This window comes from Apodemus sylvaticus, chromosome 12, assembly GCF_947179515.1.
Source record: "Apodemus sylvaticus chromosome 12, mApoSyl1.1, whole genome shotgun sequence".
In the NCBI taxonomy this organism is placed as follows: Eukaryota; Metazoa; Chordata; class Mammalia; order Rodentia; family Muridae; genus Apodemus; species Apodemus sylvaticus.
Window position 1 is genome coordinate 50,771,349 of NC_067483.1, and position 24,653 is coordinate 50,796,001.

A 24,653-nucleotide genomic window follows, 5' to 3' on the forward strand; every position below is an offset into this window, starting at 1 on the left:
ATTAAATATGCAACACAGTCCTTGGAGGTCATGTTATGGCCAGGAAGTCCAGCTTCTGGATAACTGGTTATACAAAACAATACAAAATCTTAAGCAATCATCAAATATACTGATGTTACAGCCATATATTTATAAACACATCAGCATAGCCAGATTATTCTTTTCTTGTTTTAAATTATTAATGTGCAATCAGGTTTAATACCTAACAGTTAAATTCATTATGTAAAATTAAAAGCTCTAGAAGACCCTGTAAGCTCTACTCTTCAGAAACATTAGCACACTATTAAGGCATTACTAATTTAACAGACCCTAAAGAAATTAGTATGTCTGGAAAGGAGAGCTTGTCATATGTTAAGGCAGTCAAAAGAGTCCTTTTTTTTTTCCACTTTAAGGCTCTTAATACAAGTATAATTTATTCCATGCAGACATAATTCTGGATACCTGAAAGATCTATCAATTGGCCAATTATAGAAATTAATGTAATCGTAATAAAACAAATAGTTTAGAAACAGATTGTAATACTTTTTCTCCAATTCTTTCAAATATAACTTCATATATCCCATTCCTTTGGAAAATTCATTATTAAATTTGCAATAAGGAATTGTAACTTAAATAATAACAAATGTTATTTCACCAACCACACCAAATATATATTCTATATTTAGAACAGTGCAACAAGAACAGTTCTCTTCATTAGTATTCATTCACTATCTATCTTTAAATCTAATTTGGTCATAATGGGGCTTGAGTTTACATGTCAAAGCCTAAGAAATCATTTAGACACAAGTTTCAATGTAATGATTTCACTGATATAATTTAGCAATTACGCATAGTCAATAGAATATTAACCCATTCATTTTTGATACTTTTAGTAATACAAATATACAGTAAAGCGAAACCAGCAGAAATGAAAATAATTTACTTTCTTTTTTTTCAAATCCAGATTCTAATAACTTATACAAGGTACAGAGAAGTTCAAACATTTTAAAATTAAAGTTCACTTGTGTTCACAAAGTTAAGATGATTAAAGGCAGGGACAAAGTAGAAAGGCAAACATCTCTGAAGGATCAGAAACAGCTTTTGTGTATCTTCATTATATTTACAAATGCTGAGTGGAAATAATCACAACAGAATCTTTTTGATCTTCCTTTCCATTTTTCTAATATATCTTGTTATTTTTAGGGTTTAGGAAAACTGTGTCATCTGTTATAATTTTATTCAAATAGCACACTTAGCTAAATTACTAGTTTTCTATATGAAAAATATTTTAGAATCAACTTTAAATTTCATAGTGACTTTTTCCAAAAGGTAAATAGTTACCAGTAAGATATTGAATATCTATGTAAGCCATTATAAGGCTTTTTGTAAGTTCATGTATGTATGTATGTATGTATGTATGTATGTATGTATGTATGCATGGACGGACACTCGGTTGAAAGACTTTGCAAACTAGGAGTGTAATTACAGAACTGAGAGGATGACTGTTATTTTCTGAAATTGCTGTCAATTAGATTGCTTATATGTGAGTGTGTGTGTATGTATATGTATATATATATATATATAAAATTTATATATGAGTTCTTTTTTAGTGTTTATCAGTGGTTACACACAGATTCTGAATAACTGATCTTATTGAATGGCCATAACATTTCTGAAATACCTACAATATGACTTGATTTGGGGAGAGAACATTTCAATCCAGGTATTAGTTCAGTAATTTGGAAAAAAGGTTGTTTTTAAATGAATTATTCATTATTTTTATGTGCATTGGTATTTTGCCTGCATGTGTGTCTATGTAATAGTGTGGGATCCCCAGAACTGGAGTTACAGAGAGTTATGAGCTGCCATGTGGGTACTGGAAATTGAGCCTGGGTCCCCTGGAAGAGCAGCCAATGTTTTTAACTAGTGAGTCATCTCTTCAACTTAGAAAAATATACTCTTAAATTTATATAAAACGAAAAACAACCTGCAATAGATTTGCCCCAAACCAAAATGTGGATGACTTTCTGGTCATGCAATTTATTACCCAACTGGATCTAACAGGAAAAAAGACAAAAATGGGAGCCGACTTTGCAAAAGAGAAACATGGGCGAGAAGTACTATTCCATGGAATGGAGGTGATGTAGCAAGCATCAAGAGAACAAAGCAGCTTCTGAGTCAATGCCTGCTCGGTCACAAAGAACCTGCCATCTTTTGTGATCTTGCCTTCTGGCTATGTGACATTTCTCAAAGAGGACAATTTGTACCCTAACAAAACCTATGTAACCCAAGACTAGATTTTGCATTTTGAGTTCTGTTTACTACAAGCACACCGCATAACAACACAACAACCAAATCTGTTGCAGTATCTGTTTTTCACTTCTACCCACACATGCACGCACATGTGTGTGCCATGGCATGCCTGGGAAGGTCAGAGGACAACCTGCAGGAACTGGTTTCTCCTCCTACCAAGTGGGTTCCAGGGACTGGGAACAATTCATCAAGTTTGGTGGTGAGTGTCTTTACCCAACAGATATCTTGCTTGCCCTGGGACAAAATGTTTAGGTCACAGGAAAATAACTCCAAGAATTTACAATGATTTAGCTTTCATTTCCTGCTTAAATGTACTTTTACTGTGCTTCTAAAGATCATTATATTTTCAAATTTACATTGCTATAGTTTTTTTGGTCAAAGTCTAAGAAATTGAGAAACAACCTGCCATTTTGTCAGCTGCAGACTTGTTGTTAATCAAATAAAGTAACATAAGCAAGTGCTTGCTCGAAACAGCAGGTTGCTATTTTGACTATGAGCTTTGCTTTCATTTATTTCTTTTTTCTTTTTTCTGGAATATATTTCTTCTTTCTCTTTATCAGGGAATAATGGCATTTTAGTGTTTATAATTCAAAATGAAGTTTGAACTTGTAATGAAAGGCCTCCTTTCCAGTTTCAATATTAGGTAAATATTAAGCAGCTTGTTGCTCTATGATCTGAGAGTAAGATACACTAATTTGTAGGAGAGCAGAATTTTACTACCTATGTTGAACTGGTTGACACAGCACATGAAAAAAACCAAGAAGCTCCAAAGGATGAAGTACATTCTACTTACTAGCACACCCCTTTCCTAACACACCCTGAAAACAGTTACTAAGTAACAGTTTTAGTAAGTGGACTATCATCTAATCAAAAAGCAGTGAGATGAAAAGATCAGTGTTTTGTGTTATTAATAACTAAATCCTGGAAATATTTACATAGTATCTAGGAAATAACATTTATTTTTCTTAAGATTGCTTTTTAAAGCAGTATTTTCCATACTGTTTACTTAAGAGTCACTCTAGTGGTAATTTGGAAAATAAAACTTATTACCACTTGAGGGTATCCTATGCTAAATGAGGTAATAATGCCTTTCTATGCGGCTAGATTTCATAGCAACATAGGCTGCAGAGACATAATTGTATTTGAGAATTACTCCAAATCAAAACAAAACAAAACAAAAAAAACCACACATGTTCACAAGTCCCTAAATTAATCATGCATACCATCAATTCCTAATGTCTAAATTAGGTAAAAGGCTTCATAATTCTATATCTCTTACTAAACCAACAGGCCCACAGATGAGAGAGTGAAAGCCAGAATCTGAGTGGAGAGGCCAATCCCTCTCCAAAACCACCCAGCCTTACGCTGGGCATAGTGGCACACACCTTTAACCCCAGCACTTGGGGTTCAAGGCCAGCCTGGTCTACACAGTGAGCTCTAGAATAGCCATGACTATGTCTATGTAGAGAGATTCTGCCACAACACAAGACAAAATAACCAACACATAAACATCCAGAAGATCCAGGCTGGTTTCTGGTTATCAACCAAATACAATTTTTTTTCTAAGTTTTCTTTCTACTCTGATGTTTTATGATTTGAAGATTAAAGTTCTTTCTGTGGAGACTTTTTTTTTTCTTTCTCTTAAACCCTTTTTCTGTTTGGAGACAGGGTCTCACTACATATCCCTGACTGGTCTGGAATTCACTATGTAGAGCAGACTGGCCTCTAACTTAAGAGGTCTACCTGCCCATTTCCCCAGGAATAAAGGCATGCATCACCACACTTGGCCTCTGTCTGCAATTTTAATCTATTTAAGTAGGTCTATCTAAATAATGTAGAAGGGTCATGGGTAGGTGGCCCTTATTTCCCTGATGGGTTAAATATTAGCTCCTAGAGATATTCTGCTTGCCTAAAAGAATTAAGTAGCATAGAAAAAAAAAAGAAATAAGCTTTTATATAATATTCCATGTAAATCTCATAATAAGTTATATCATATTAAAACTTAGATTCTGGGTTTAAAGAATTCAATAGCTGTCATGTAATTACTACGGTTTTTAACCTTAAATTCAATTTGAATATGAAACTTTAATGTATCAGAATTAGTTAAGATGTGACAGTGGTCAAGCCAGAACAGCATCATAAGCAATGGTGTTTAGAACTGAAGCTGATACTATCTTTGCTAATAACACTGAAAATTTGTTGCTGTCTTGGAGGAATGGCTACATATAAACTTCATTAATGTCAAATCATCTGAAGGGAAAATTTTCTTATTCTCTGAGACTAAATTTCTTAGGAAAAAGAAAATATGTACACAAATCCCCACACTAGCAAAGCCCATTTCTCTCCCAAATAAAGAGCTTCACCCCCCTAAACACTTACAAAGTTATGTAACCTACACATACTAGTTTTGAAAGGGCTTTATAAACCCCCAGTAAACCTTTAATATTTAAAGAGTAATACACAAAAATTAGAGTTTTAGTATAAACTACCTTAGATACCATTACTAAATCAAGAGAAAAACTACAGGTGTTTCAATAAGCCATTCTCATGTTAAGCTTCCCAGTGAAAACATGTAATTGCTCAAGAAAAGAATGTATTTTAGTATGGTGCAAAAGAAGATTAATTTGTACAAAATACGTTCTTAAATTTCCTACATAAAGTGGTTAGTTGATATGGCTACTCTAAAACTGCCTTTGAATTCAAAGGATCCAGTTTGCTTTGTTATTTCTGTACTCTTATCAAATAAGAAATCAGACACAAAATGAATAGGGGACAAACATATAAAATACTTCAAGCAGCCGGGTGGTGGTGGCACACGCCTGTAATCCCAGCACTCTGGGAGGCAGAGGCAGGCGGATTTCTGAGTTCGAGGCCAGCCTGGCCTACAGAGTGAGTTCCAGGACAGCCAGGCCTATACAGAGAAACCCTGTCTCGAAAAAACCAAATCCAAAAAAAAAAAAAAAAAAAGTTATTTTAAAAAGACTTCAAGCAAACTTAATATTAGAAAAATTTAGGAGTGCAGAAAACCTATGTCTTTACAGTAGAGTTTTAATTGTTCTCCTATCAGGATTATGGAGGGGGGACTTAAATATGTGAAATACCCAGGAAAGTATGACACACTGTTGTTGTTCAGCTAACACAAGGCTACAAAGCAAATTCCTCAGCCTACATAAACTCAACAAGTCCCTTAGGGATTTCCACCATGTTTTGGCCAAATGATAACAAATTCTATCAAGTACAAATTAAACATCTGAAGGAAAACATCATTTTCAATGAATAAGAAAGCTGTTGTTCATATGATCTTAGAAAATTCTGAATTTTTAAAATTCATTCATAATTTAGTTTAACCCAATGTCTTTGTTTTTCCAAACCCCTTGGTATAAAAATTTACCAGGTGAGGTTTATTTCCATCACAGTCACATGGTCTAGTGCACCTTAGAGTATTTGGACATTATCAAAACTGTCCTTTTCCAATGAAGACATTTAAGAAAACAAGCACTTCTCAAACAAGTGACATGATGTGAGGCTACTTACACTTTGTGTCTCACTTTTGGTACAAAGGTGTGATTCAGTGACGTAAAACACTATTTTACAGTGTCTGTTAAAAAGAAGTTCTCTATAGAGAAAGCTACAGTCTCCTGAAGACTTCTCAAGAGCTAGCTGAGTTCCTGCACCTTTGGGCTCAGCATGTGTTTCCTTCCTTCCTTCCTTCTCCCGTTTCTGCCAAAGCACATTTCTATCATGTCCATACTGATGACATTTCTCACTACTGTGTCTAGCTGGGAAGTAGCCGTGTATTTTCGATGAAATCCACTACAGCAGTGCACCTCTCAGATCATTCTGGTACTTAGGGTTAAATGATATCCAATGTGAAATTCCGAATTACATCCAAAGCCGCCGTATCAAAGCCACACATATCCAACATGCCTCTATCATCCGGGTCTGCAATGGTGAAGCCATTTGATGTCATCCCACAAACAATCAACTTAGCAGGAATATCCATTTTCTGTAGGAAAAGAGAAAGTATGAAATTATATGCAAGAAAAACAAACAAAAAATCCTTAAAAGTTAAGACTAGAACTCACAACCATGTTCCCTCCTACCAAATGCTGGGATTACACCAAGTCCAGCTTACACTTTTAATACATACAATTAACAAACTGTGTCCGTCAGAACTACAATTCTGTTCTCTTTCTCTTCCCGATTCCTGGCCCACCTCCCATCTGTTTCTCTTTATTCTTCTTAGCCATCCTTTGTACTATGGACCTAGCCAAGACCTTGCGTATACTAGATAAGCTCTCTACCACTGAATTACTGAGCTATGTTCCCAGTCTCTCTCTATGTATTTAAGACCATAAAAACTAAATATTAAGGGAAAACAATCAATAAAAGCATAGTTTTGTCAGTCACTATAACAAACAAACCTATTAAAAATAATGTTTTTTTTTTAATAAGTAGAGAATTAAAGTTTTTGTTTGGATAAACTTTCCTTGAGACATGATTTCCTGTAGCTCAGGATGACCCCAAACTTGGCATGTAGCTGAAGATGGTCTGAAATTCTGATCCTTTTGTCCCACCTTCCAAATGTTAAGTTTGTAGGCGTGTACCACCATGACTAATTTTATACAGTGCTGAGGACTGAGCCTAGAGTTTCATGTATGGTATATAACTACTCTACCAATGGAGATACATTTCTAGCTTTATTTATTCATTAACTGTGACAAGGCCACCACTATATATGTAGCCCAGGCCACTCTTAAACTCCTTATGTAGCTTAGCAATGATTCGCTTGCCTCAGACTCTTTGGTTTAAAGATTTTATTTCTTTTATTTTTTAAAGATTTATTTATCTTATGTATGTGAGTCATTGTGGTTCTCCTCAGACACACCAGAGGAGGGCATCAGATCCTGTTGCGGATTGGTTATGAGCCACCATGTGGTTGCTGGGAAATGAACTCCGGACCTCTGGAGGAAGAGCCAGTGCTCTTAACTACTGAGCCATCTCTCCAGCCCCATGTCCTGTAATGTACTTTTTTTTCAAGCACTGCTGAGCCCAGCTGACACTGGCTTTTACACACACACACACACACACACACACACACTAGTGCTTGTGTTAGAGAGGACCAGTAGACCAGTAACTGACAGAAGAGCTGCTGTTTACACACACACACACACACACACACACACACACACACACACACACACACACACACACACACACACACACACACACACACACACACACACACACACACACACACACACACACACACACACACACACACACACACACACACACACACACACACACACACACACACACACACACACACACACACACACACACACACACACACACACACACACACACACACACACACACACACACACACACACACACACACAAAAGTACAGCTGTTTACCTTTCGGTACTCCCTCAGGGCAACAGCGGGATGCACCTGCCCTGCAAAGGTCTCATTATCAGTGAATACGATGAAGACGTCTGCAGCTGTGCCTGTTTTCTGGGCCCAGATCATTGGAAGAGAGCAATCCGTGCTGCCTGCTGGAACCTATCTCAGGAAAAAGAGAAGGGACAGCAGAAATATAAAACCACCTCCGTGTCCAATTAGATGTCTGAAATACATACATAAAAGCTCTTACTTATCTTTAGAGCATCATTTTATGTAAACCACTATGCAGACTGAACCATGCCTGCACAGACCTATTTTTGATTGTGCTCGCCATGAGAAGTGAGAAGAATTCTTTCCTCTGGATACTACGCTATGCCCAAGTACATTACAGGACATTTTAATAAAACAGTGCCTTACTTTATTCATAGCCGTTAAAACCTGCTGTAATGTCATGTCTTCAGTCACTGGAAATGGAACCATATCACACGCAAAAGCAACTACCGAAGACTCTTTTTCTGTCCGTGTAACCACCTGTAAAAGTGCAACGGGAGCAGTTTCAGCATACAGAAATAGTCTCTTCAAGGCTGATGTACCGTTATCTCGGAAAGAAGCACTGTGATACTCATCATTCCTAATATAGAGTCACAGCACTGGGGAGCACAGGCTGGGGAGACGGCTCAGTGGGAAAAGGCCCTTGAGGCCAGCAGCTCTGAATTCAATCCCTGGGATCCACCAGGTGCAACCCATACATGAAAACAAGCTAACAAAAGCCACAGCTCAAAAACATTCTGAGAAGCTGGTTTCAACAGTACTCTCCTAGGCAAATAAACAAGCACACACTGCTCATTTTACTAAATGAGGAATGCAGGCAGATTAGTGGAGAAGCACTCCTTGCTGCGTGGTGAGGGAACCTGGGTGAGAACTGAACCTCTCTAATACCTATTTCTTGAGCTTTTAAACCAGGTTTTTCTCCCCTAACCATCATGTACTTTTGCACATATTAGTTGTTAGGATTCTCTCTAAGCCCCTCCCCGCAGGTAACTGGCAACAGCCAGGTAGGTCTGGCCCACTATAAAAGGGGCTGCTTGCCCCTCCTCCCTCTCTCATCTTATTCTCTTAGTGTCTCTCTTGCCCTCTTGGGCTCTTCCCTTCCCTTCTCCTCTCTCTCCATGTGGTCATGGCCGCCTCTACTTCTCTACACTTTCTTCCTCTCTGCCTTTCTCTGCCTCTACTACCCCCTTAACTCCCCCCCCCCCATGCCCTAAATAAACTCTATTCTATACTATACCATTGTGTGTCTGGTCCCTGAGGGGGAAGGGATGCCTTAGCATGGGTTGGCTTGAGGCACCACTTCCCCCAAACCGCCATAAAACATATTCTCACTCCGCTTTCTCTTTTTATGATCACAACACTAGTAACATCTAATCTCGCTATAACATTTGGCAGCTCAGATCTGATCCTTCCTTACACAATGCCCCTTTTCAGCATGAGTAAAACTTTGTATTATAAACTTGTCTTTAGATATAAAATAATGGATGTCATATAAATGAAATGATAAAGTAAGTGAAAGGCTGATTCTGGGTGACGCTGGCCTTGACAGTTTTAGGAGGTGGGAACACTAAGTCATCCTAGAGGAATCTCACCATACACATTGCTGCGGCAACAGTACTAGCATTGAGTACACTCCCCAAAACCCTCTGGTTCATAGAGGCACTGACGTCAACCGCAAGCAAGAAGCGCTTCCCAGTTGGTTCAACCGTCTAAAAAAGAAAACAAAATAAAGTAGTCATGAAAAAGCCAGAGAAATCATTAAGTAGGTTAGACTGAAAAAAAAAAAATCAGATTTATCTTTCACTCAAAAGGCTCCTAGAAGAAAGGCCTTTTTGTTGGTATATAAATGACTATTTAACATTTTACCTCTTATTGACTGGCAAAACGAAGAGAAAGATGTAATCTGTTTAATTTTACTGAAAGGAGTTAAGATCCTAGTTTTAAACTTCTTTTTCAATGAAGTAAAATGGGAACTTCTAAGAATTTCTTTTTAACTGTGGCGAAAGATATCATTTACTCTAGCCATTCTGAAGAGTCTAACTGAGCAGCATTGATTATCCCTACCGCGCATGACGACTGCCTGATATCCAAACTCTCGTCGTCACAGCAGCCACTCCATCTACCTGTGCAGTGCCGTCAGCTTACACACCTTGAGCAGTCTGGCACCTCCTGGGCTGTGTTCTAGCACAACAGTGTGTACTTCATAGATGCAGTCCTAGGACACACCAGGGGACCTTTTGGCTACTGTTAGACAGAGCTGGGATAGGCTAGTATACAAAACCAAGGCCAAGTACCTCCTTCCAGTCCTCTGGGGCATACACAGAGGCTGACTTCTTGATGGTATCATAGGTATTTTTTGTTTTTGCTTTTTTTCTTTTTACTGAGACAGGGTTTGTCTATGTAGCCCTGGCTGTACTGGAACTTACATGTAGACCAGGTTGGCCTTGATCTCAGAGATGGCCCCCCAGGCACTGCCTTCTGTGTGCTGGGATTAAAGGTGTGTGTCAGCACCCTCACCAGGTTGGCATTCTACTTGTGTTTTCTTGTTTGTTTGTTTTGGACGTTTACTTTTGAGACAGGGTGTTGTTATGGAGCCTAAGGTGGACTCTGAACTCAGGTAACCCACCATGCCCAGTGTGGGGATTCACGGAAAGGTGCAGCACTCACTCATTCTGAGCACTCCATGTTTAACATGTTCCCAGGCTGCAACATGTCACCTTATTACTGATCATTTACAAGGGCTCCAGTCTCCCCACCTGCCTAATACTTGTTCCTTTTTTGCTAACATCTATTCAGTTAGGTACATGGTGGCTTTTGATCTGACTAATCATACTGAGCACATTTCATTTATATAATTCTGAAAAACTATTCAAATACTTTGCCCATTTTGAAACTGGCTTATAATTGTATTATTGAACCTCAGGACTCTTTATTTTATTTTTTTTAAAAGATTTATTTATTATTATATGTAAGTACATTGTAGCTGTCTTCAGACACTCCAGAAAGAGGGCCTCAGATCTTGTTACAGATGGTTGTGAGCCACCATGTGGTTGTTGGGATTTGAACTCAGGACTTTCAGAAGAGTAGTCAGTGCTCTTAACCGCTGAGCAAGCTCTCTAGCCCCAGGACTCTTTTTTATATTATGGATATTACACACTATTCATTATACATGTGTAATCTGCAAATATTTTCTTCCACTATGTAAGCTTTTCCTACTTTCTTCTAACATTGTATGATGCACACATTTCAGTTTTTATTTTTCAAGACAGGGTTTCTCTGTATAACCTTGGCTGTCCTGGAACTCACTCTGTAGACCAGGCTGGCCTCAAACTCAGAGATCTGCCTGCCTCTGCCTCCCGAGTGCTAGGACCAAAGGTGTGCGCCACCGCTGCCCAGTTCCTCTATGTTTCAAATTCTGAAGTGCAGCTTTTTTAGTTGTCGACACCTGCACTTGATTGTTCCTTACGTTTAGTTCCTGACTGTGGGTGACTGAGTTCTTCTGCCATTGCTCTGCACATGCTGTAAGACAACGCCCACCTCCCCCTCCTGCATGGGAGGGCATGCTTGTCTCAGCAGTTTGTTGAAAACTCACTTGCTGGATGAACTCACTCTGGGATCCTTACATATCAGGGTCAGTTTGCTTCCAGACTCTGCTTTGCTCCTTTGGCCACCATGTCTGTCCTTGTAACAGCAGCATGACGCTTTGGTTACTGCTGAGTTCTAAAATCCAGACATAAGTCCTGCAAATTTGCTCTTGAAGATGATTTCGGTTGTGTGGAGTCACTTAGAATTTTGTATGGATTGTTAGTTTTCTGCAAAGCATGCCACTGGGACTGTGAAATCTGTAGATGGCTTTGGATGGCCCTATCTTCTTCTAACACAGAGGCATGGGCGTCTGCCATTTGTCCTTATTCTTTTGGCGATGTTTTACAGTTTACGGTGTATAACTCTTGCATGCCAGTGTTATTTATTTTATTTTAGTCCTACTTGAAATACTAGTATCTTCTTAATTATATTTTCAAATAATTTATTACTATAGTATACAACTGATTTATTTTATTTATTTTTTCATCCCTAGTTTTGAGACAGAGTCTAAGGTAGCCCATGATGGCCTTGGACTTGCTGTACTGTTGGAAGGTGGCTCTGGCTTCTGACTGCTACTTCCACTTCCCAAGTGTTAGGATTACAGATCTGTGCAACAATGCCTGATCCAACAAATGATTTTGTGTATTTTTGTTGTTATTTTTAAAGCTTTATTTATCATTATATGTAAGTACACTGTAGCTGTGTTCAGACACTCCAGAAGAGGGTGTCAGATATCTTTATAGATGGTTGTGAGCCACCGTGTGGTTGCTGGGATTTGAACTCAGGACCTTCGGAAGAGCAGCCAGCGCTCTTAAGGGCTGAGCCATCTCTCCAGCCCCCTGTTGTTTGTTTTTAATGCACTGATTTATGATCTGAAATTCTGTTGAATGTATTTCACTCTAACATGGCTTGTGTGTGTGTTTCTCAGGGTTTTCTGGATAGAATAATGAGCATTCCACGTGAGGCTTTTTTCTCATACAATTACAACTCTTAGTCCTCTGTGGGCGGAGTGGGGAACGTCACCACCCTCAGTTTTGATCTTAAGGAAAAAGCTTTTGTTGTTTTATCCAAGTATGATTATATCTATGAATTTTAAATATATATACATATATACATACATACATATACATACACACACACACACACACACACACACACACACACAAAATAATGTATGAGTGCTCTATCTGCATGTATATCTGCTTGCCAGAAGAGGGCATCAGAATCCAGGATAGTGGTTTCTGAGCCACCATGTGGATGCTGGGAATTGAACTCAAGATTTCTGGAAAAGCAGACCCCTGCCTAGCCACTGACCATCCTTCCAGCTCCAGCTCCAGCTGTCAGCTTTTTTTTTTTTTTTTAAAATCTTTACCCTTCATCATGATGAGGAAGTTTATTATTAAGTGATTTCTTGGTTTTTATTTCGGTTTTTAATGTTACATCTTGCCAAAATTTTTTTTTCTTTATGCATCACTTGATATTATGTCTCTTTGCTGACGAGGTTATACTCATGGATTGAAATGTCCTTGCACATCAGGGATAAATGTCTCCCGGGGATTATGGAGAACCCTTTTCATCTGCTACACAATATGGATGTTAGATTTTGTGGTGTATCCAGAAAATTTTGAAATGGAAATTTCTAACTTATAGCTAGATTTCCATTCCTAAAAACAAATTATCAAGACCCAGTTTCCAATTAACAATGAAACTAAAAAAAGAGTACTAAATCATAGGAATCCACCGAAATGCAAATATTCAAATTCAGTAATTTATCAGTATGACTTTAAAAATTATTAAAATGATCTTGGGATAAGTAGCAGTTACTCAGCCTGACAAGAATTACTCATAAACTTATGATGTCAATTTTGTACTCATCGTCATACCAATTGTAGAAAAATGATGGGTAGATACTTTAAAATGGCTAATAAAATAATATACGAACCAGTAAATTGTGTTTTTGCAGAATACATTAATCCCCAAATCTTTTTTTAAATAAACAAAATAAAATTATTACCTTAAATGTTTTATAAAAAGCAGCATCCAATGCTTGCAAGATTTCTTTATCTGGAATCCACTTCAGTTTTCCTCTGAGACCGTGGCCTGTTCTGTAGGTCTCTAATGCAATTAAAACATGAAATGGATGTATACGAGCCTAGAAATAAGACAGACAGAAGGTGATGGCCAAGTTTAAGTAAAAATACAATTACGAGTTTTCAGAGGTTTATATTGCTAGAGGTAAAAAACACAAGACAGGAAGAACAAATATTAAACTCAGCTTTAAGAATTAGGATGTAACCTGCCATGAGAGAAGCCTTAGGTCCCCCAGGAGCCATGGCTCATGCATACCTTTTTAAGCAGTTTTTCATTGCTCAGTTTTTCACATACTAAAGACACTTCAGAATTTCCTGGTTCAAGCACTGAATTAGCAGTCATCTTCCCCAGGTTCCTCAGAAGTGCAGTAAGGGGCATTTCTTGTAACAAAGCCTTCCATACCTACAGGGAAAGACAAAAAACAGAAAGGGGATAGCCAGTGGGAAATGTCAAGAGGTAAGGGGAATGAGATTTCTGTGGAGAAAATACAGAGCTTTCTACAGTTTCAAGATAGTGTGTGTGTGTATGTGTGTGTGTGTTAAGGCTTGAGGTTGAAGCTAGGAATCTTCCTTACTACACAGAATCTTCCTTTTGTTTGGAGGCAGAGTCTCTCAGTCAAACCCCAAGCTCCTACCTAGACAGGCGATCTGGCCGGTCTTGCTGGTCACCTGCTCTGGGGATTCATCTCTCTCTTCCCGCCCCACATCTGAACACTGGTTGGTTCTCTTGCCTGTTCATCAAGAGCTATAAATAAGCACCCATCATCTCCCTGGCCCCTTGTCTTATTTTTGTAGGGTTTGGCACTGAATCCAGGGTTTTTAACTTCAAGTTTCTCTTTTTAAAGAGATATACTCACTCACCTCTTTAGATTTCAAGTGGTTTGTCAGCAGATGTTCCCTAACTAACTGATGTTCTTCAATGAGATGAATGACTTCCAGGTCATCTTTTGTCCGCTTCACTTTCTCCACAGCCTCCAGGTACTTTAGTAGTTTTTCTGTTTCCACAGAAAGTGCTTTTTCTTTATACTGTTCATGAACTTCTTTCCAGCCCTTGGTGATATATTTGGTTACAATAGCAAGTCCTTTAACAAGATAAAGAATTGAAAAGGCAAGTAGGATTAGTAAAAATAGAACAGGGTTCTTGAGACTGCATCATGATCAGCTTAATACTAAACAGACAGGAGCTGACTCCCTTAACATGGGACACTATGTTCTGTCGCATAACAAACACATTTTGGCAAATGAAGTGAATTTTTTTTTTTAACATACCATTACAATATAAATATGTGGTGGTGGGAAATCCATCTGTAGTTTAAACTAAATGTATTACTGGGGCACTTCAGAGATACTGATTCCAGAAACTCTGTAGACAATGCCTATTTCACATGCACAACCTCACTTGGAATATTCATCTATTCCAATGATTGTCACACTGATTTATCCTGTGCTTTTGTATAATTATGGATTTCTGACACTAGTGATTATGTGGTTATTGTTTAGCAACAGAATTCATGAGCCCACCATTTTAAAAAGGAAAATAACTCGTGCACTGCTTTTACATTTTTTTAATAGTAAAAGAGGTTTGGAGCGAGGAAATCTATATGTTTAAGCCTATACTTTGCTTATGGAATACTTTTTGCTGAAAATACTTCTTGCCTTCTTAGAGAATAAACTTTTGTCAGATATTCAAACACTTATTATGCCTTGAGTCATTTAAAATTGTATTCAACCTGCCATCCTACTGTGTACTTAGCTTTAAATCCAACCTGCCTTAAGAAAACTATGTAACCAACCTTCTATGCCTTGGATTTCCCATGTCATCAGCTTTTGCAGTTTAAATTTTAATCTTAAAGTATGCATTCGTCCATGCTCTTGACCCAGACTAATGTATTAATTATCACTGTAGTAATTACATAGATTAAAAGCAACTTAAAACAACCAATATGCCAAATATGTTGGAAGTAACACATGACTATAGGGTGATAACATCTGTGCTTGGTTTTGAGAGTTATTTTGGTCAATATGGATCAGTAAAGTACCTTCTTTCTTTGTAAACTTTGTTAAAGATTTTTAAAGAGTATCCTTTATGCCTTTCCTGAAGCATGCTTTCTTTGCTGTTCAAGAAATACAGAGCAAAGCCCTTTATCGGGGCAGACAACAGGAATGGATTGGACACAAACTACAGGCAGACAATAGATAGGCCACAAACTACAATCTACAGACTGAAGGAAGACAGAGAGAAGCACAGAATTTCAATTTGGGCTCACTCAGTCTAAACTACTGCAAGAAGTAGCTCTTTTCATTCCTTAATGCATTTTCTGATAAATCGTAGTCTTTCTACCTCTTAATCTACAAATCTGTAAATCTGGTAGAGATTATCAAAACAGTTTCATTAAAAGAACAGGCAAAATACAGAAACAGACTATGGTGATCTAACAATCACTAGCACTGTGATAGTCAGAGAGCGTGGTTCAGTGCTGGAAAAAAAAAAAAAACCCAAAAACAAAACAGAAAAAAAGGAAGGTAAGAAAGAAAGGAAGGAAGGAAGGAAAAAAGGAAGGAAGGAAGGAAGGAAGGAAGGAAGAAAGAAAAGAAAAGAAAAGAAAAGAAAAGAAAAGAAAAGAAAAGAAAAGAACTTTCAAGATAAATCCTAAGCTAGGTCTATGGGCACAGGCCTCTAATTCCAACTGCTTAGAGGTTTGGGTAGGAGGATCTGGAGTTCAAGGCCAGCCTGGTAAATTTAGTGAGACCCTGCTTCAGAATAAAAAGTTGAGTGGGTGAGAGATACTGCTCAGTCATAGAGACTTCACCTCACATGTGCATATCTTAGGTCTAATCTTGAAAGCTTAAAATGAATGAATGAATGAATAACAAAAAATAATACAAATGGTTGGGGATTGTGCTCAGTGCTTTATAGAGTTCACGTATAGCATATACAGCGGCTGAGGTTCAACACTAGCTCCATGATCAGCTGATCTAAAGGCAGGTCAGAATGTAGCTTTTTTTTTTTTTTTATATGTAGTCTGATTTTTTAATATCCTGACAAAAACTTCATTTTTTCCTTAAAACATTTAATGGCTAAATAAAACATATCTTTAAGTAAAAACTAAACCAGTCTCTGCGCTATTTTTTAACTCTAATTTAGATAATTCAATCAAACTAATACTGACATGCAGGGATTTCTACAGTTTATATCTCTTCCTATTTTACATATTTAAGATAAAGTTGTATTAATAATTACAAGTTTCACATAAAAGTCTTCCATATTGTTTTTCCAGTAAAAATAAAAGTTCCTTAATCTCCAGGTACATAATAACCAATTAAAAGAATTATATTTTGATTTAATGTCTGTTTTAAAAGCATATTTTAGTTAACATATTAACACATTATTTACTCAGTTGTTTAGTGTTGGTTTAAATTTCTCTTCACAGGAGGTGCCTTGGGATCATCTGTGATGCTGCTGTTATCAACAAAACTTTATTCTGAGCATTGCCCTCAGTAGCTTAGATCGAAAATTCCCTGCAGATATAAGTTTAGGGACTGTCTTCTCATCCTTACTTTATAAACCATGACAAGAACCCACACAGTATCTCTTGTTTAGAGACTAGTCTGTTCACTGTCAGTCGTGTAATCCAGGGTACCTTAGTATAGCTCTATGCTACCAGTGCCAAAACACAGAGTAAAAGAAGATCCAGTGTATACTGGATTCAATTCAAAAGTAAAATATGGTTATGTTTAAGGACAAAAAAACCCACATATTTTTTCTGATTTTAGGTTGGAAAATTTTTTTTTTTCAACCTAGAAAAAAGTGAGGGAATGGCTGGGGAGATGGCCCAGTGGTTAGGAACACTTGATACTCTTACAGAGGACCTGAGTCTGGGTTCCAGTACCCATACTAGCTCTATGTCAGGAGTCACCTGACAGCCACTTTCATTTACAAAACATAATGTTGATCCATTAATCAGATATATTTAAAGCCAGCAGGAAACCAAATACTTGCTGTTGGTGACCCAGCCATTAATGGTCAAGAATCATGACCCACGGATGGCGGGACGAGTTTATATCCTAAGATGTGGCCGCATTATCTAGAGTGCTCAGCAAGTGAGGATGGTCTGAGTACAGCACAGAGGAGGTCCTGGTTTTAGCAAGCACACACCTTCTTGACCGCAGGTGCTTAGACTGCTACTTCCTCTCTTGCTAGAACCTGCCTGCGATGAAACTTGAAGGCTATGCTGAACTAGATATTTGGGACATCAGGGTATGAAAGTGCCTGAAGAAAAGGACATGTAGATACAGCCATTACTTTCTTAGATGGGAGACTAAAACATAAGCATTAATAACGCAAAGTATAAAATCAGCATGTTCGAAGTTGATTATCAATGTCTGGATTACCCGCTGCAGGTGTTTTAGTTTCAGGCTGGATTTAAATATGTCTCGATTAATTAAACAGCATTTCGTTTTGTGAGTAAAAGCTAATTCTAGAAAATCACGTGCATCTGTGACTTCCTAGGCTCACCTTCACTGGAAGGCTTAAGGTGGGACAGTCTTAGGAGATCTTTGTGAGACCAGCCATTCCGTTGTTTATACTTTGTAACCGCCAGCGCCACCGCCATGCCGCCCTTTTCATTATACCAGTCGGCCACGGCCTTCCGGAGAGCTCGGCCCCACATACCACACTTCATGCTGGCCTTCAGGTCTTTCTTAAACTGGATAAAAGTGAAGAGGTGGGTCGGAATGCGGCACACTTCCGGGACAGCTTTGAATGCCGCCTGCTTTGTGTTGATGTCCGCACACTGGGAACAGATGGCCAGTGCGAACAGCAGTGGCTCTGGTTTGGCAGTTCTGCCTTCCTGACTGAAGGACTTGATTTCCTGGATCACTTCACATCCTCTGCCGTCTTCAATCAGTCTAATTAAGGCTTCAGCGTTCTCAAGGCCCAGCTTCTGGTCTTTGATATAGTAGGTGCCACCTTCAGAACCGTAACACAAGAAGCGGTGCAGCCGGCTCATGTCGGTGACCTGCCATACATATCCGCCCTCAGAGTTGGCGACTTGATTCTCACTCAGTGGCTGCAACTGGCTTGCAGATTCCTCCATGTTCCTTGTTTCTCGGGGAACCTATCATAAAGGCAACATGTTACTATGATTAAGTGAAGGCAATGCCAATAACAAAAATCCCTTGCTTATTGAAATGCTATAAATCTGTTTAATTTAAAAACATCTTTGAACCCAGTAAGTTTTTCTCAGTAAAATGTTATAAATGTCCTTAAGAATCTTCTATATTGAAATTAGAAATTAGAAATAAACACACACAATCACATATAACCATCCAATAGTGACTTTGAGGAAGATCTTGCTTATAATTTAAGTCTTTTATTATATATTCATATACATATTTTTATAAGCTAGAGAAATCCCAATTTTTCAAAAGAACTAGCAAGTAACAACTCATTTTTAAGGTATAATATATTATGTCCAATTAATCAAGTAGGTCTGTATGAGATCTGAGGTTCTGACAGGGACAGAAAAAGAGCAACTATATACTCCAAGAAAGGTCAGCTCCCTAAAAGACTGCATTTCTGGTTACCATTCCAACATGTGCCCTCCACAGGGAGGACAGGGAGGAGGACTTTGGAGAAATACTGGTTGGGAATGTCAAATGCTTGGAGATTATGATGCAAATAAAATGATGAACCTCCTGGCAAGCCCGGGCCCAGCTGTGAGAACAGTGTGGAAGTGACTCCACAGAGCCGCTCCCTTTACAAAGCTCAGCTGTAAGCTAAGAAGGAAGGTAACACAAAAGGTGAGACCTGGAAGAACGCCTCCCTGCTGTCTTCAGGGTATGCCATTGAGGCTGGCGGGAGGCAGGGCAGCCAGGCAGTTGGGGAGACTGGAGAAGCACACAGCAAACAAAGGTGTGGAGCTTAGTGCCTGAGGGACCTGGAGGGGCTGACATTCGGAATGCCACCTTAATTCAACAACTCCAAACAAAAATTCTTTTCATTCGATCTTTACAATATATTTACCATCTTTAGCCCCCACACCACCACAGACAAAGTTTCTCTGCATAGCCCTAGCTGTCCTGGAACGGGCTCTGTAGAGCAGACTGGCCTCAAACTCAGAGATCCACCTGCCTTTGCCCTCCCGAGTGTATACAACTGCCTGGCCATTACTAGCTAGCCTCATCTTAGCTTTCACAAAAATACTGTGATGGCTTTTCAACCATAAATGTGAGTAAACTGGACAACTGTTAGCAGAGTGACATGGAAATGATATTAACATCACATTACTCTATTTTCTGCTTTCCTCCCGAAAGTGAACATGGTGGGCTGTAAAGAGCTCCGCCCATGCACTAAAACAAATCTTTCTCCTTCTTTTCCTTGTGCTCTTCATCCCAAGCATATCTATACATCACTGGTTCCTAGGGCAGCAAGGACTGGGTTTTATCCTGTTAAAATCTTTCCTCTGCATCTAGAACATCATAACTAGGACATATAAAAGCAAAACTAACTAGCATCAAAATTTCTTTTCTGAATTAATTACTTGCTTAAGAATTACACACAATAGATTTTTTTAAATTCATTTTTTAAAAGCCTCAATATACATGATGAAAAATTTACTACAAACAATTCTTTATGATAAATTCTGCTAACAAAATAATAAATGTATTAAATGTATATAATCAAGAAGAGAAGGTGAAGTGATAAGAGCCAGGTAAAAATGTCTACAGAAGGCAATATTTCTCTGTTACGTTTTCCTGTGTCTCACTGCACACATAATCCTCTTGCTTTGGCCGCCCATGTACTGAGATTACAGGTGTTTGTTAGGGAACTTACTTCTGCTATTGTAGTCAGATTTATTTCATATGCCTGGCCCTTTAAATAGTTCTTTGCTCTCAAGTGGAAGTTCCTCTTTCAGTTGTCAGGAACATAACACTGGAGAAAGGACGGCATCTTCAACAAACACAGCTGTGCAAACTAGATGCTCACGTGCAGAAGAATGAAACTAGACCTGCAACACCTTGTACAACTAACACAGCTAAATCTAAACAAAGCAAAGCCTAACTGTGAAGGGTGAAACACAGAAACCGACGGAAGAAAACACAGACATGCAGGGGCGGTGGTGGTGCACGCCTTTAGCCCTAGCACTTGGGAGGCAGAGGCAGAGGCAGAGGCAGAGGCAGGTGGATTTTTGAATTCAAGGCCAGCCTGATTCTACAGAGTGAGTTCCAGGATAGCCAGGGCTATTCAGAGAAACCCTGTCTTGAAAAAAAAAAAAAAAAAAAAAAAAAAAAAAACAAAAAACCAAAAAAACCAAAACAAACAAACAAACAAAAAAAAAAACCAAAAACCAAAAAACCAAAAAAACCAAAAAACCAAAAAAAAAAAAAAAAACCCAAACATACCGACACTACTGTACATGGTACAGGTATAGGAAAGGACGTTCTGAATAGAACCCGCATTGGCCCAGAAATTAAATCCAGCAATTGACAAGTGGGACCTTGTAAAATAAAAAAGCTTCTGCCCAGCTAAAGAAACATTCAACTGAGTGATAAGCCCACAGAATAGGAGAGAATCTTTGGCTGATATACATTTGATATCTTTATGTATATTTAGGATACACAAACAAAAGACACCCTCCCCGGCAGACACATTCAGAAATGGGCTAGGAATCCGAACAGAGAGTTCTCAAAAAAAGAAATAAAAACGGCCAAGAAGTATTTAAAAAAAACAGTCATGGTCCCCAGCAATCAGGAGAATGGGAATCAAGACAATTTTGAGAGGCATCTTACCCAGGTGCAGACCTAAGAAGATGAACCAACAACTGACACAAACGCTCGAGAGGATGCGGGAAGAGGGATTCCCCAGTTCACGGTTCGCGGGACTGCAAACGGGTTCGGCCCCTCTTGAAATCAGCCCGGAGAATCCCCAAAAGCCTAAAAATAAATCTTGCCTATGACTCAGCTGCCCAGCTTTATCATTCCACCGCAGATGTCCATCAAACTGTCATCATGCCCCACACATGTCTGCTCCGCCACGCTCACTGCCCCTCAACTCACAAGAGCTAGAAAAAGGAAACAACCTAAGTGTCCTCAAACTGAGGAATGGCTGTTGGAAATGTGGCACTGATACACTATGAAATACTATTTAACTATAAAGAAAAACGAATCCATGAATCTTGAAGGCAAATGACCTGGCAAAAATTACATGGAACGACTTAACACAGACCCAGAAAGATGCATGTCCTTTTCTTTTTTTTCCTCATCTAGATTCCCTGGCTCCAAATCTTCAGATGTGAGTACACCAGCTGCAGAAACATCTGAAAACAGCAAAATATGAAGGGGCCACGGCAGGGGTGAGTAAGAAAGGAGGAGCAACAGAGAACGGACTAGCAGGGTACAAGCGATCTGAAGCAGAGAATGGAAAAATGGCGGTGGGGACTCTAATTAGAGGCAGGGAGGAGGTAAAATAGCAGTCTCGGGGTCTGAAAAAGTCCTAAGAATCATATTATCTATTTACCTAAAATTACACATCTTACATGTAAGTCTGCATAAGTCATATATAGTTTAAGTGAAATTTATTCACCTGAGCTGACAACGCTTTCCTCAAGATCCAGAGAACATTTTACAAAAACCCCAACACTACGCACATATAAGACGTTAGTTCCCTTTTGGGTTGTTGGTCAGGGTTGTCTAATAAGAGATCCCCCCCTCCCCCAATCATAGGTTATAGTTAGTGCCTGTAGTTGCCTCCTGGAGGTGGAAGATTAACTGCTTATGGCTGCAGACACCATGCATTTTGGACACATGACCAAGAGGTCTCAAACCGGAAAGCCCCTCCCTGAGGACTGGCTTCCATGATACCAGAAGACTTCCAAGTGAGAGAAGCAACAGACAATCCTACCCAGCTAAGATGATACCTATGAACTACAATGACCAGCATGCCTTCAGATGGACTCATTTGGAAACTGTCTTCTGCAGTGTAAGTGAGGGTCCCAGCTGAACAGAGGTCCCTAGAGAGAACTCCTGCAAGCTGCAGAGTAGGCATCTTGGAATTGCATCTTGTCCTGCTAGTGACTAGGTCACCTACAAAACGTCTTTCCATATATATATATGTGTGTGTGTGTGTGTATGTATATATATGCATGTGTATATATTTACTCACACTTATATCTATCAACAAAAACATTTAAATATAGACAATCCAATGGCAGTTTACTTCAAGCTAGCTATTCTCTTTTTATTACTACAGGCTAAAATACAAATTACCTTAAAATTGGCAACATTCTATGACATGGAGATACAATGTTCCTGGTAGTTTCAAAATCTCTTGGAATGTACCAAGTGCTAGGAATATCTTAGTAATACTAATGAAGTGAATCAACCTGAGTTCCAAGACAGTTTCAAAATGCCCATCAACTACCAGTAGCTTAATTTCTTCTTTATTCAACTGCCAGTGTCCCCTTTCCCAAAAGCCTAAGCCCCAGTACAGTTGTTCGGAAGAAAACCGGGCAGGGAGGCAAATCAAAGTCTGGCTTTCTAGTCCTGTGTAATCAAGTGCTGTAAAGCTAAGTCAAAACCAATAAAGTTAATTCTCTTTTGAGTTGTTCTGATCTCTTTAAACACAACAGTCTCCCGAATTTATACTACTTTAAGTTTTCTTACCTCTCTATAAATTAAAACTTTGGGAGACTTTAACTGTTAAAACTACGGCAACATTTTGAGGGTTTTACAGTTGTTCTTAGCCATAAGGTCAACCAGTGATGTGTCATTCCATATGTTGTCCATTCCCTTAATGTAGAACAGGGAGTAAAACACGGGTGCAATGTAATAACACTTCTGCTTCAAATTCTTCCAGATTACAACTTAGATATTTACCGCTACTAATATAAGCTTTCCTGTTTTGCTTCAATTTACAGAAATATTACAGAATCATGTAATTTGGAAAGGCTAACTTTTTTTTTTACTCTGAGAAGTCAAGCAAATTTACAGTTTCTTTAAAAATGGAAGCCAAGGTTAATTTACAGTTATAATTTACTTTACAAAACCAGGATCACAGCCGGGCAGTGGTGGCACACACCTTTAATCCCAGCACTTGGGAGGCAGAGGCAGGTGGATTTCTGAGTTCGGGGCCAGCCTGCTCTACAAAGTGAGTTCCAGGACAGCCAGGGTTACACTGAGAAACCCTGTCTCGAAAACCCAAAAAAACCAAACCAAAACAAAAAACAAAAAACAAAACCCCAGGATCACAGGTTCAAACGGATATACCATAGACAAACGTAATGAAAATAATTTCATTAAGTGTGATGCAATGAAAAGTATTGAGGAACCGTGGCAAGATTTCACCATGGTAGGATGCTCTGAGCAGTAATTTTCCCTGTGGAAGCCAAAGCCTTTCTCCGAACATACTTTTATGAAGTGATGAATAAAACCACCTCCGAAGAATGATAAGTATTAATTACAAAAAGCTACTTTATTTTTAATCCATCAAAACCATTTCAAGTGTTTTTTTAAAATAATGCGCTATTGGGGGGGCGCATTTTTTTTTTTTTCCGTAAGGCACTTCATCCCGATACGTGATACGTGAGTCTCTCATCTTTTGGACTTTTACAAGTCGTTCTCCCTTCCTTGATTATTATTCCTCTAAGATAATTTCGTTTTTGGTCTCCCCACAAAGCTCCTTCCCCAACCCGTATCCGAGACAACGCCTCTATGCCAAAGCCGCAGAAAGAGGGAGAGAAAGAGTGAAAGGGGGCCTTGGCACGCCCGCTCGCCAGGAGCTTTGCAAGCGGGAGAGTTGACCTGAGTTCCCCACGACTCCATCCTCCGGAGCAACTGGGCCCGGTTCGAAATGTTCGGATGCGAAATCGGTCCTGCGTGCGCGGGAGCACAGAGGCGGCGAAGGCTTTGCCTGGCCTCTGACGCGGGGATGCCAGTGGAACAGAGTGCGCACCGGCCAGACCTCAAGTGCCCAGGATCGCTGGGACTGCACAAAACCCGGTTCCGCGGCCCGCAGCAGGCCTGCAGCGACCCACCTGTGCCTGGAAGGCGATGCTCGGGACCCGCGGCGCCTACAGAAGCCCTGCGTAGCACCGGGAATAGGCGGCGGCCCGAAAGAGCGAGGAAAGCTCCAGGTTCGGGTCGGAGCGAGCCCCGCCCCGTCCCGAGCCCCGCCCCTTACATCGCTCCGCCCCAGCTCCGGGGTACCAAGGGTCCCGGATGTGCCT

General features: G+C 39.3%; 1 protein-coding gene across 1 annotated transcript; it reads right to left on the reverse strand.

The window, feature by feature from the left end:
* Window positions 1-1,381: 1,381 nt before the first annotated feature.
* On the reverse strand, window positions 1,382-24,631 carry Ro60 (Ro60, Y RNA binding protein). The gene is made up of 9 exons (XM_052201286.1): window positions 24,462-24,631; window positions 17,945-18,545; window positions 14,290-14,510; window positions 13,685-13,831; window positions 13,353-13,490; window positions 9,346-9,462; window positions 8,120-8,233; window positions 7,715-7,861; window positions 1,382-6,298 (listed from the first exon to the last, which is right to left on the reverse strand). Exons 2-9 carry the CDS (start codon window positions 18,522-18,524, stop codon window positions 6,146-6,148), a joined length of 1,617 nt encoding a protein of 538 aa, XP_052057246.1. The 5' UTR covers window positions 18,525-18,545; window positions 24,462-24,631; the 3' UTR covers window positions 1,382-6,145.
* Between the last annotated feature and the right edge of the window lie 22 nt (window positions 24,632-24,653).

Bases quoted from the DNA above. Each gene is read 5' to 3' on its own strand.
- Ro60 (XM_052201286.1), bottom strand. From the start codon at position 18,524: ATGGAGGAATCTGCAAGCCAGTTGCAGCCACTGAGTGAGAATCAAGTC. The intron at 8,234-9,345 runs GTGAGATTCCTC...GCACTTTTACAG, and splicing joins TTGCCGCAGCAATGTGTATG to GTGGTTACACGGACAGAAAA. The intron at 6,299-7,714 runs GTAAACAGCTGT...CTTTTCCTACAG, and splicing joins CCCTGAGGGAGTACCGAAAG to AAAATGGATATTCCTGCTAA.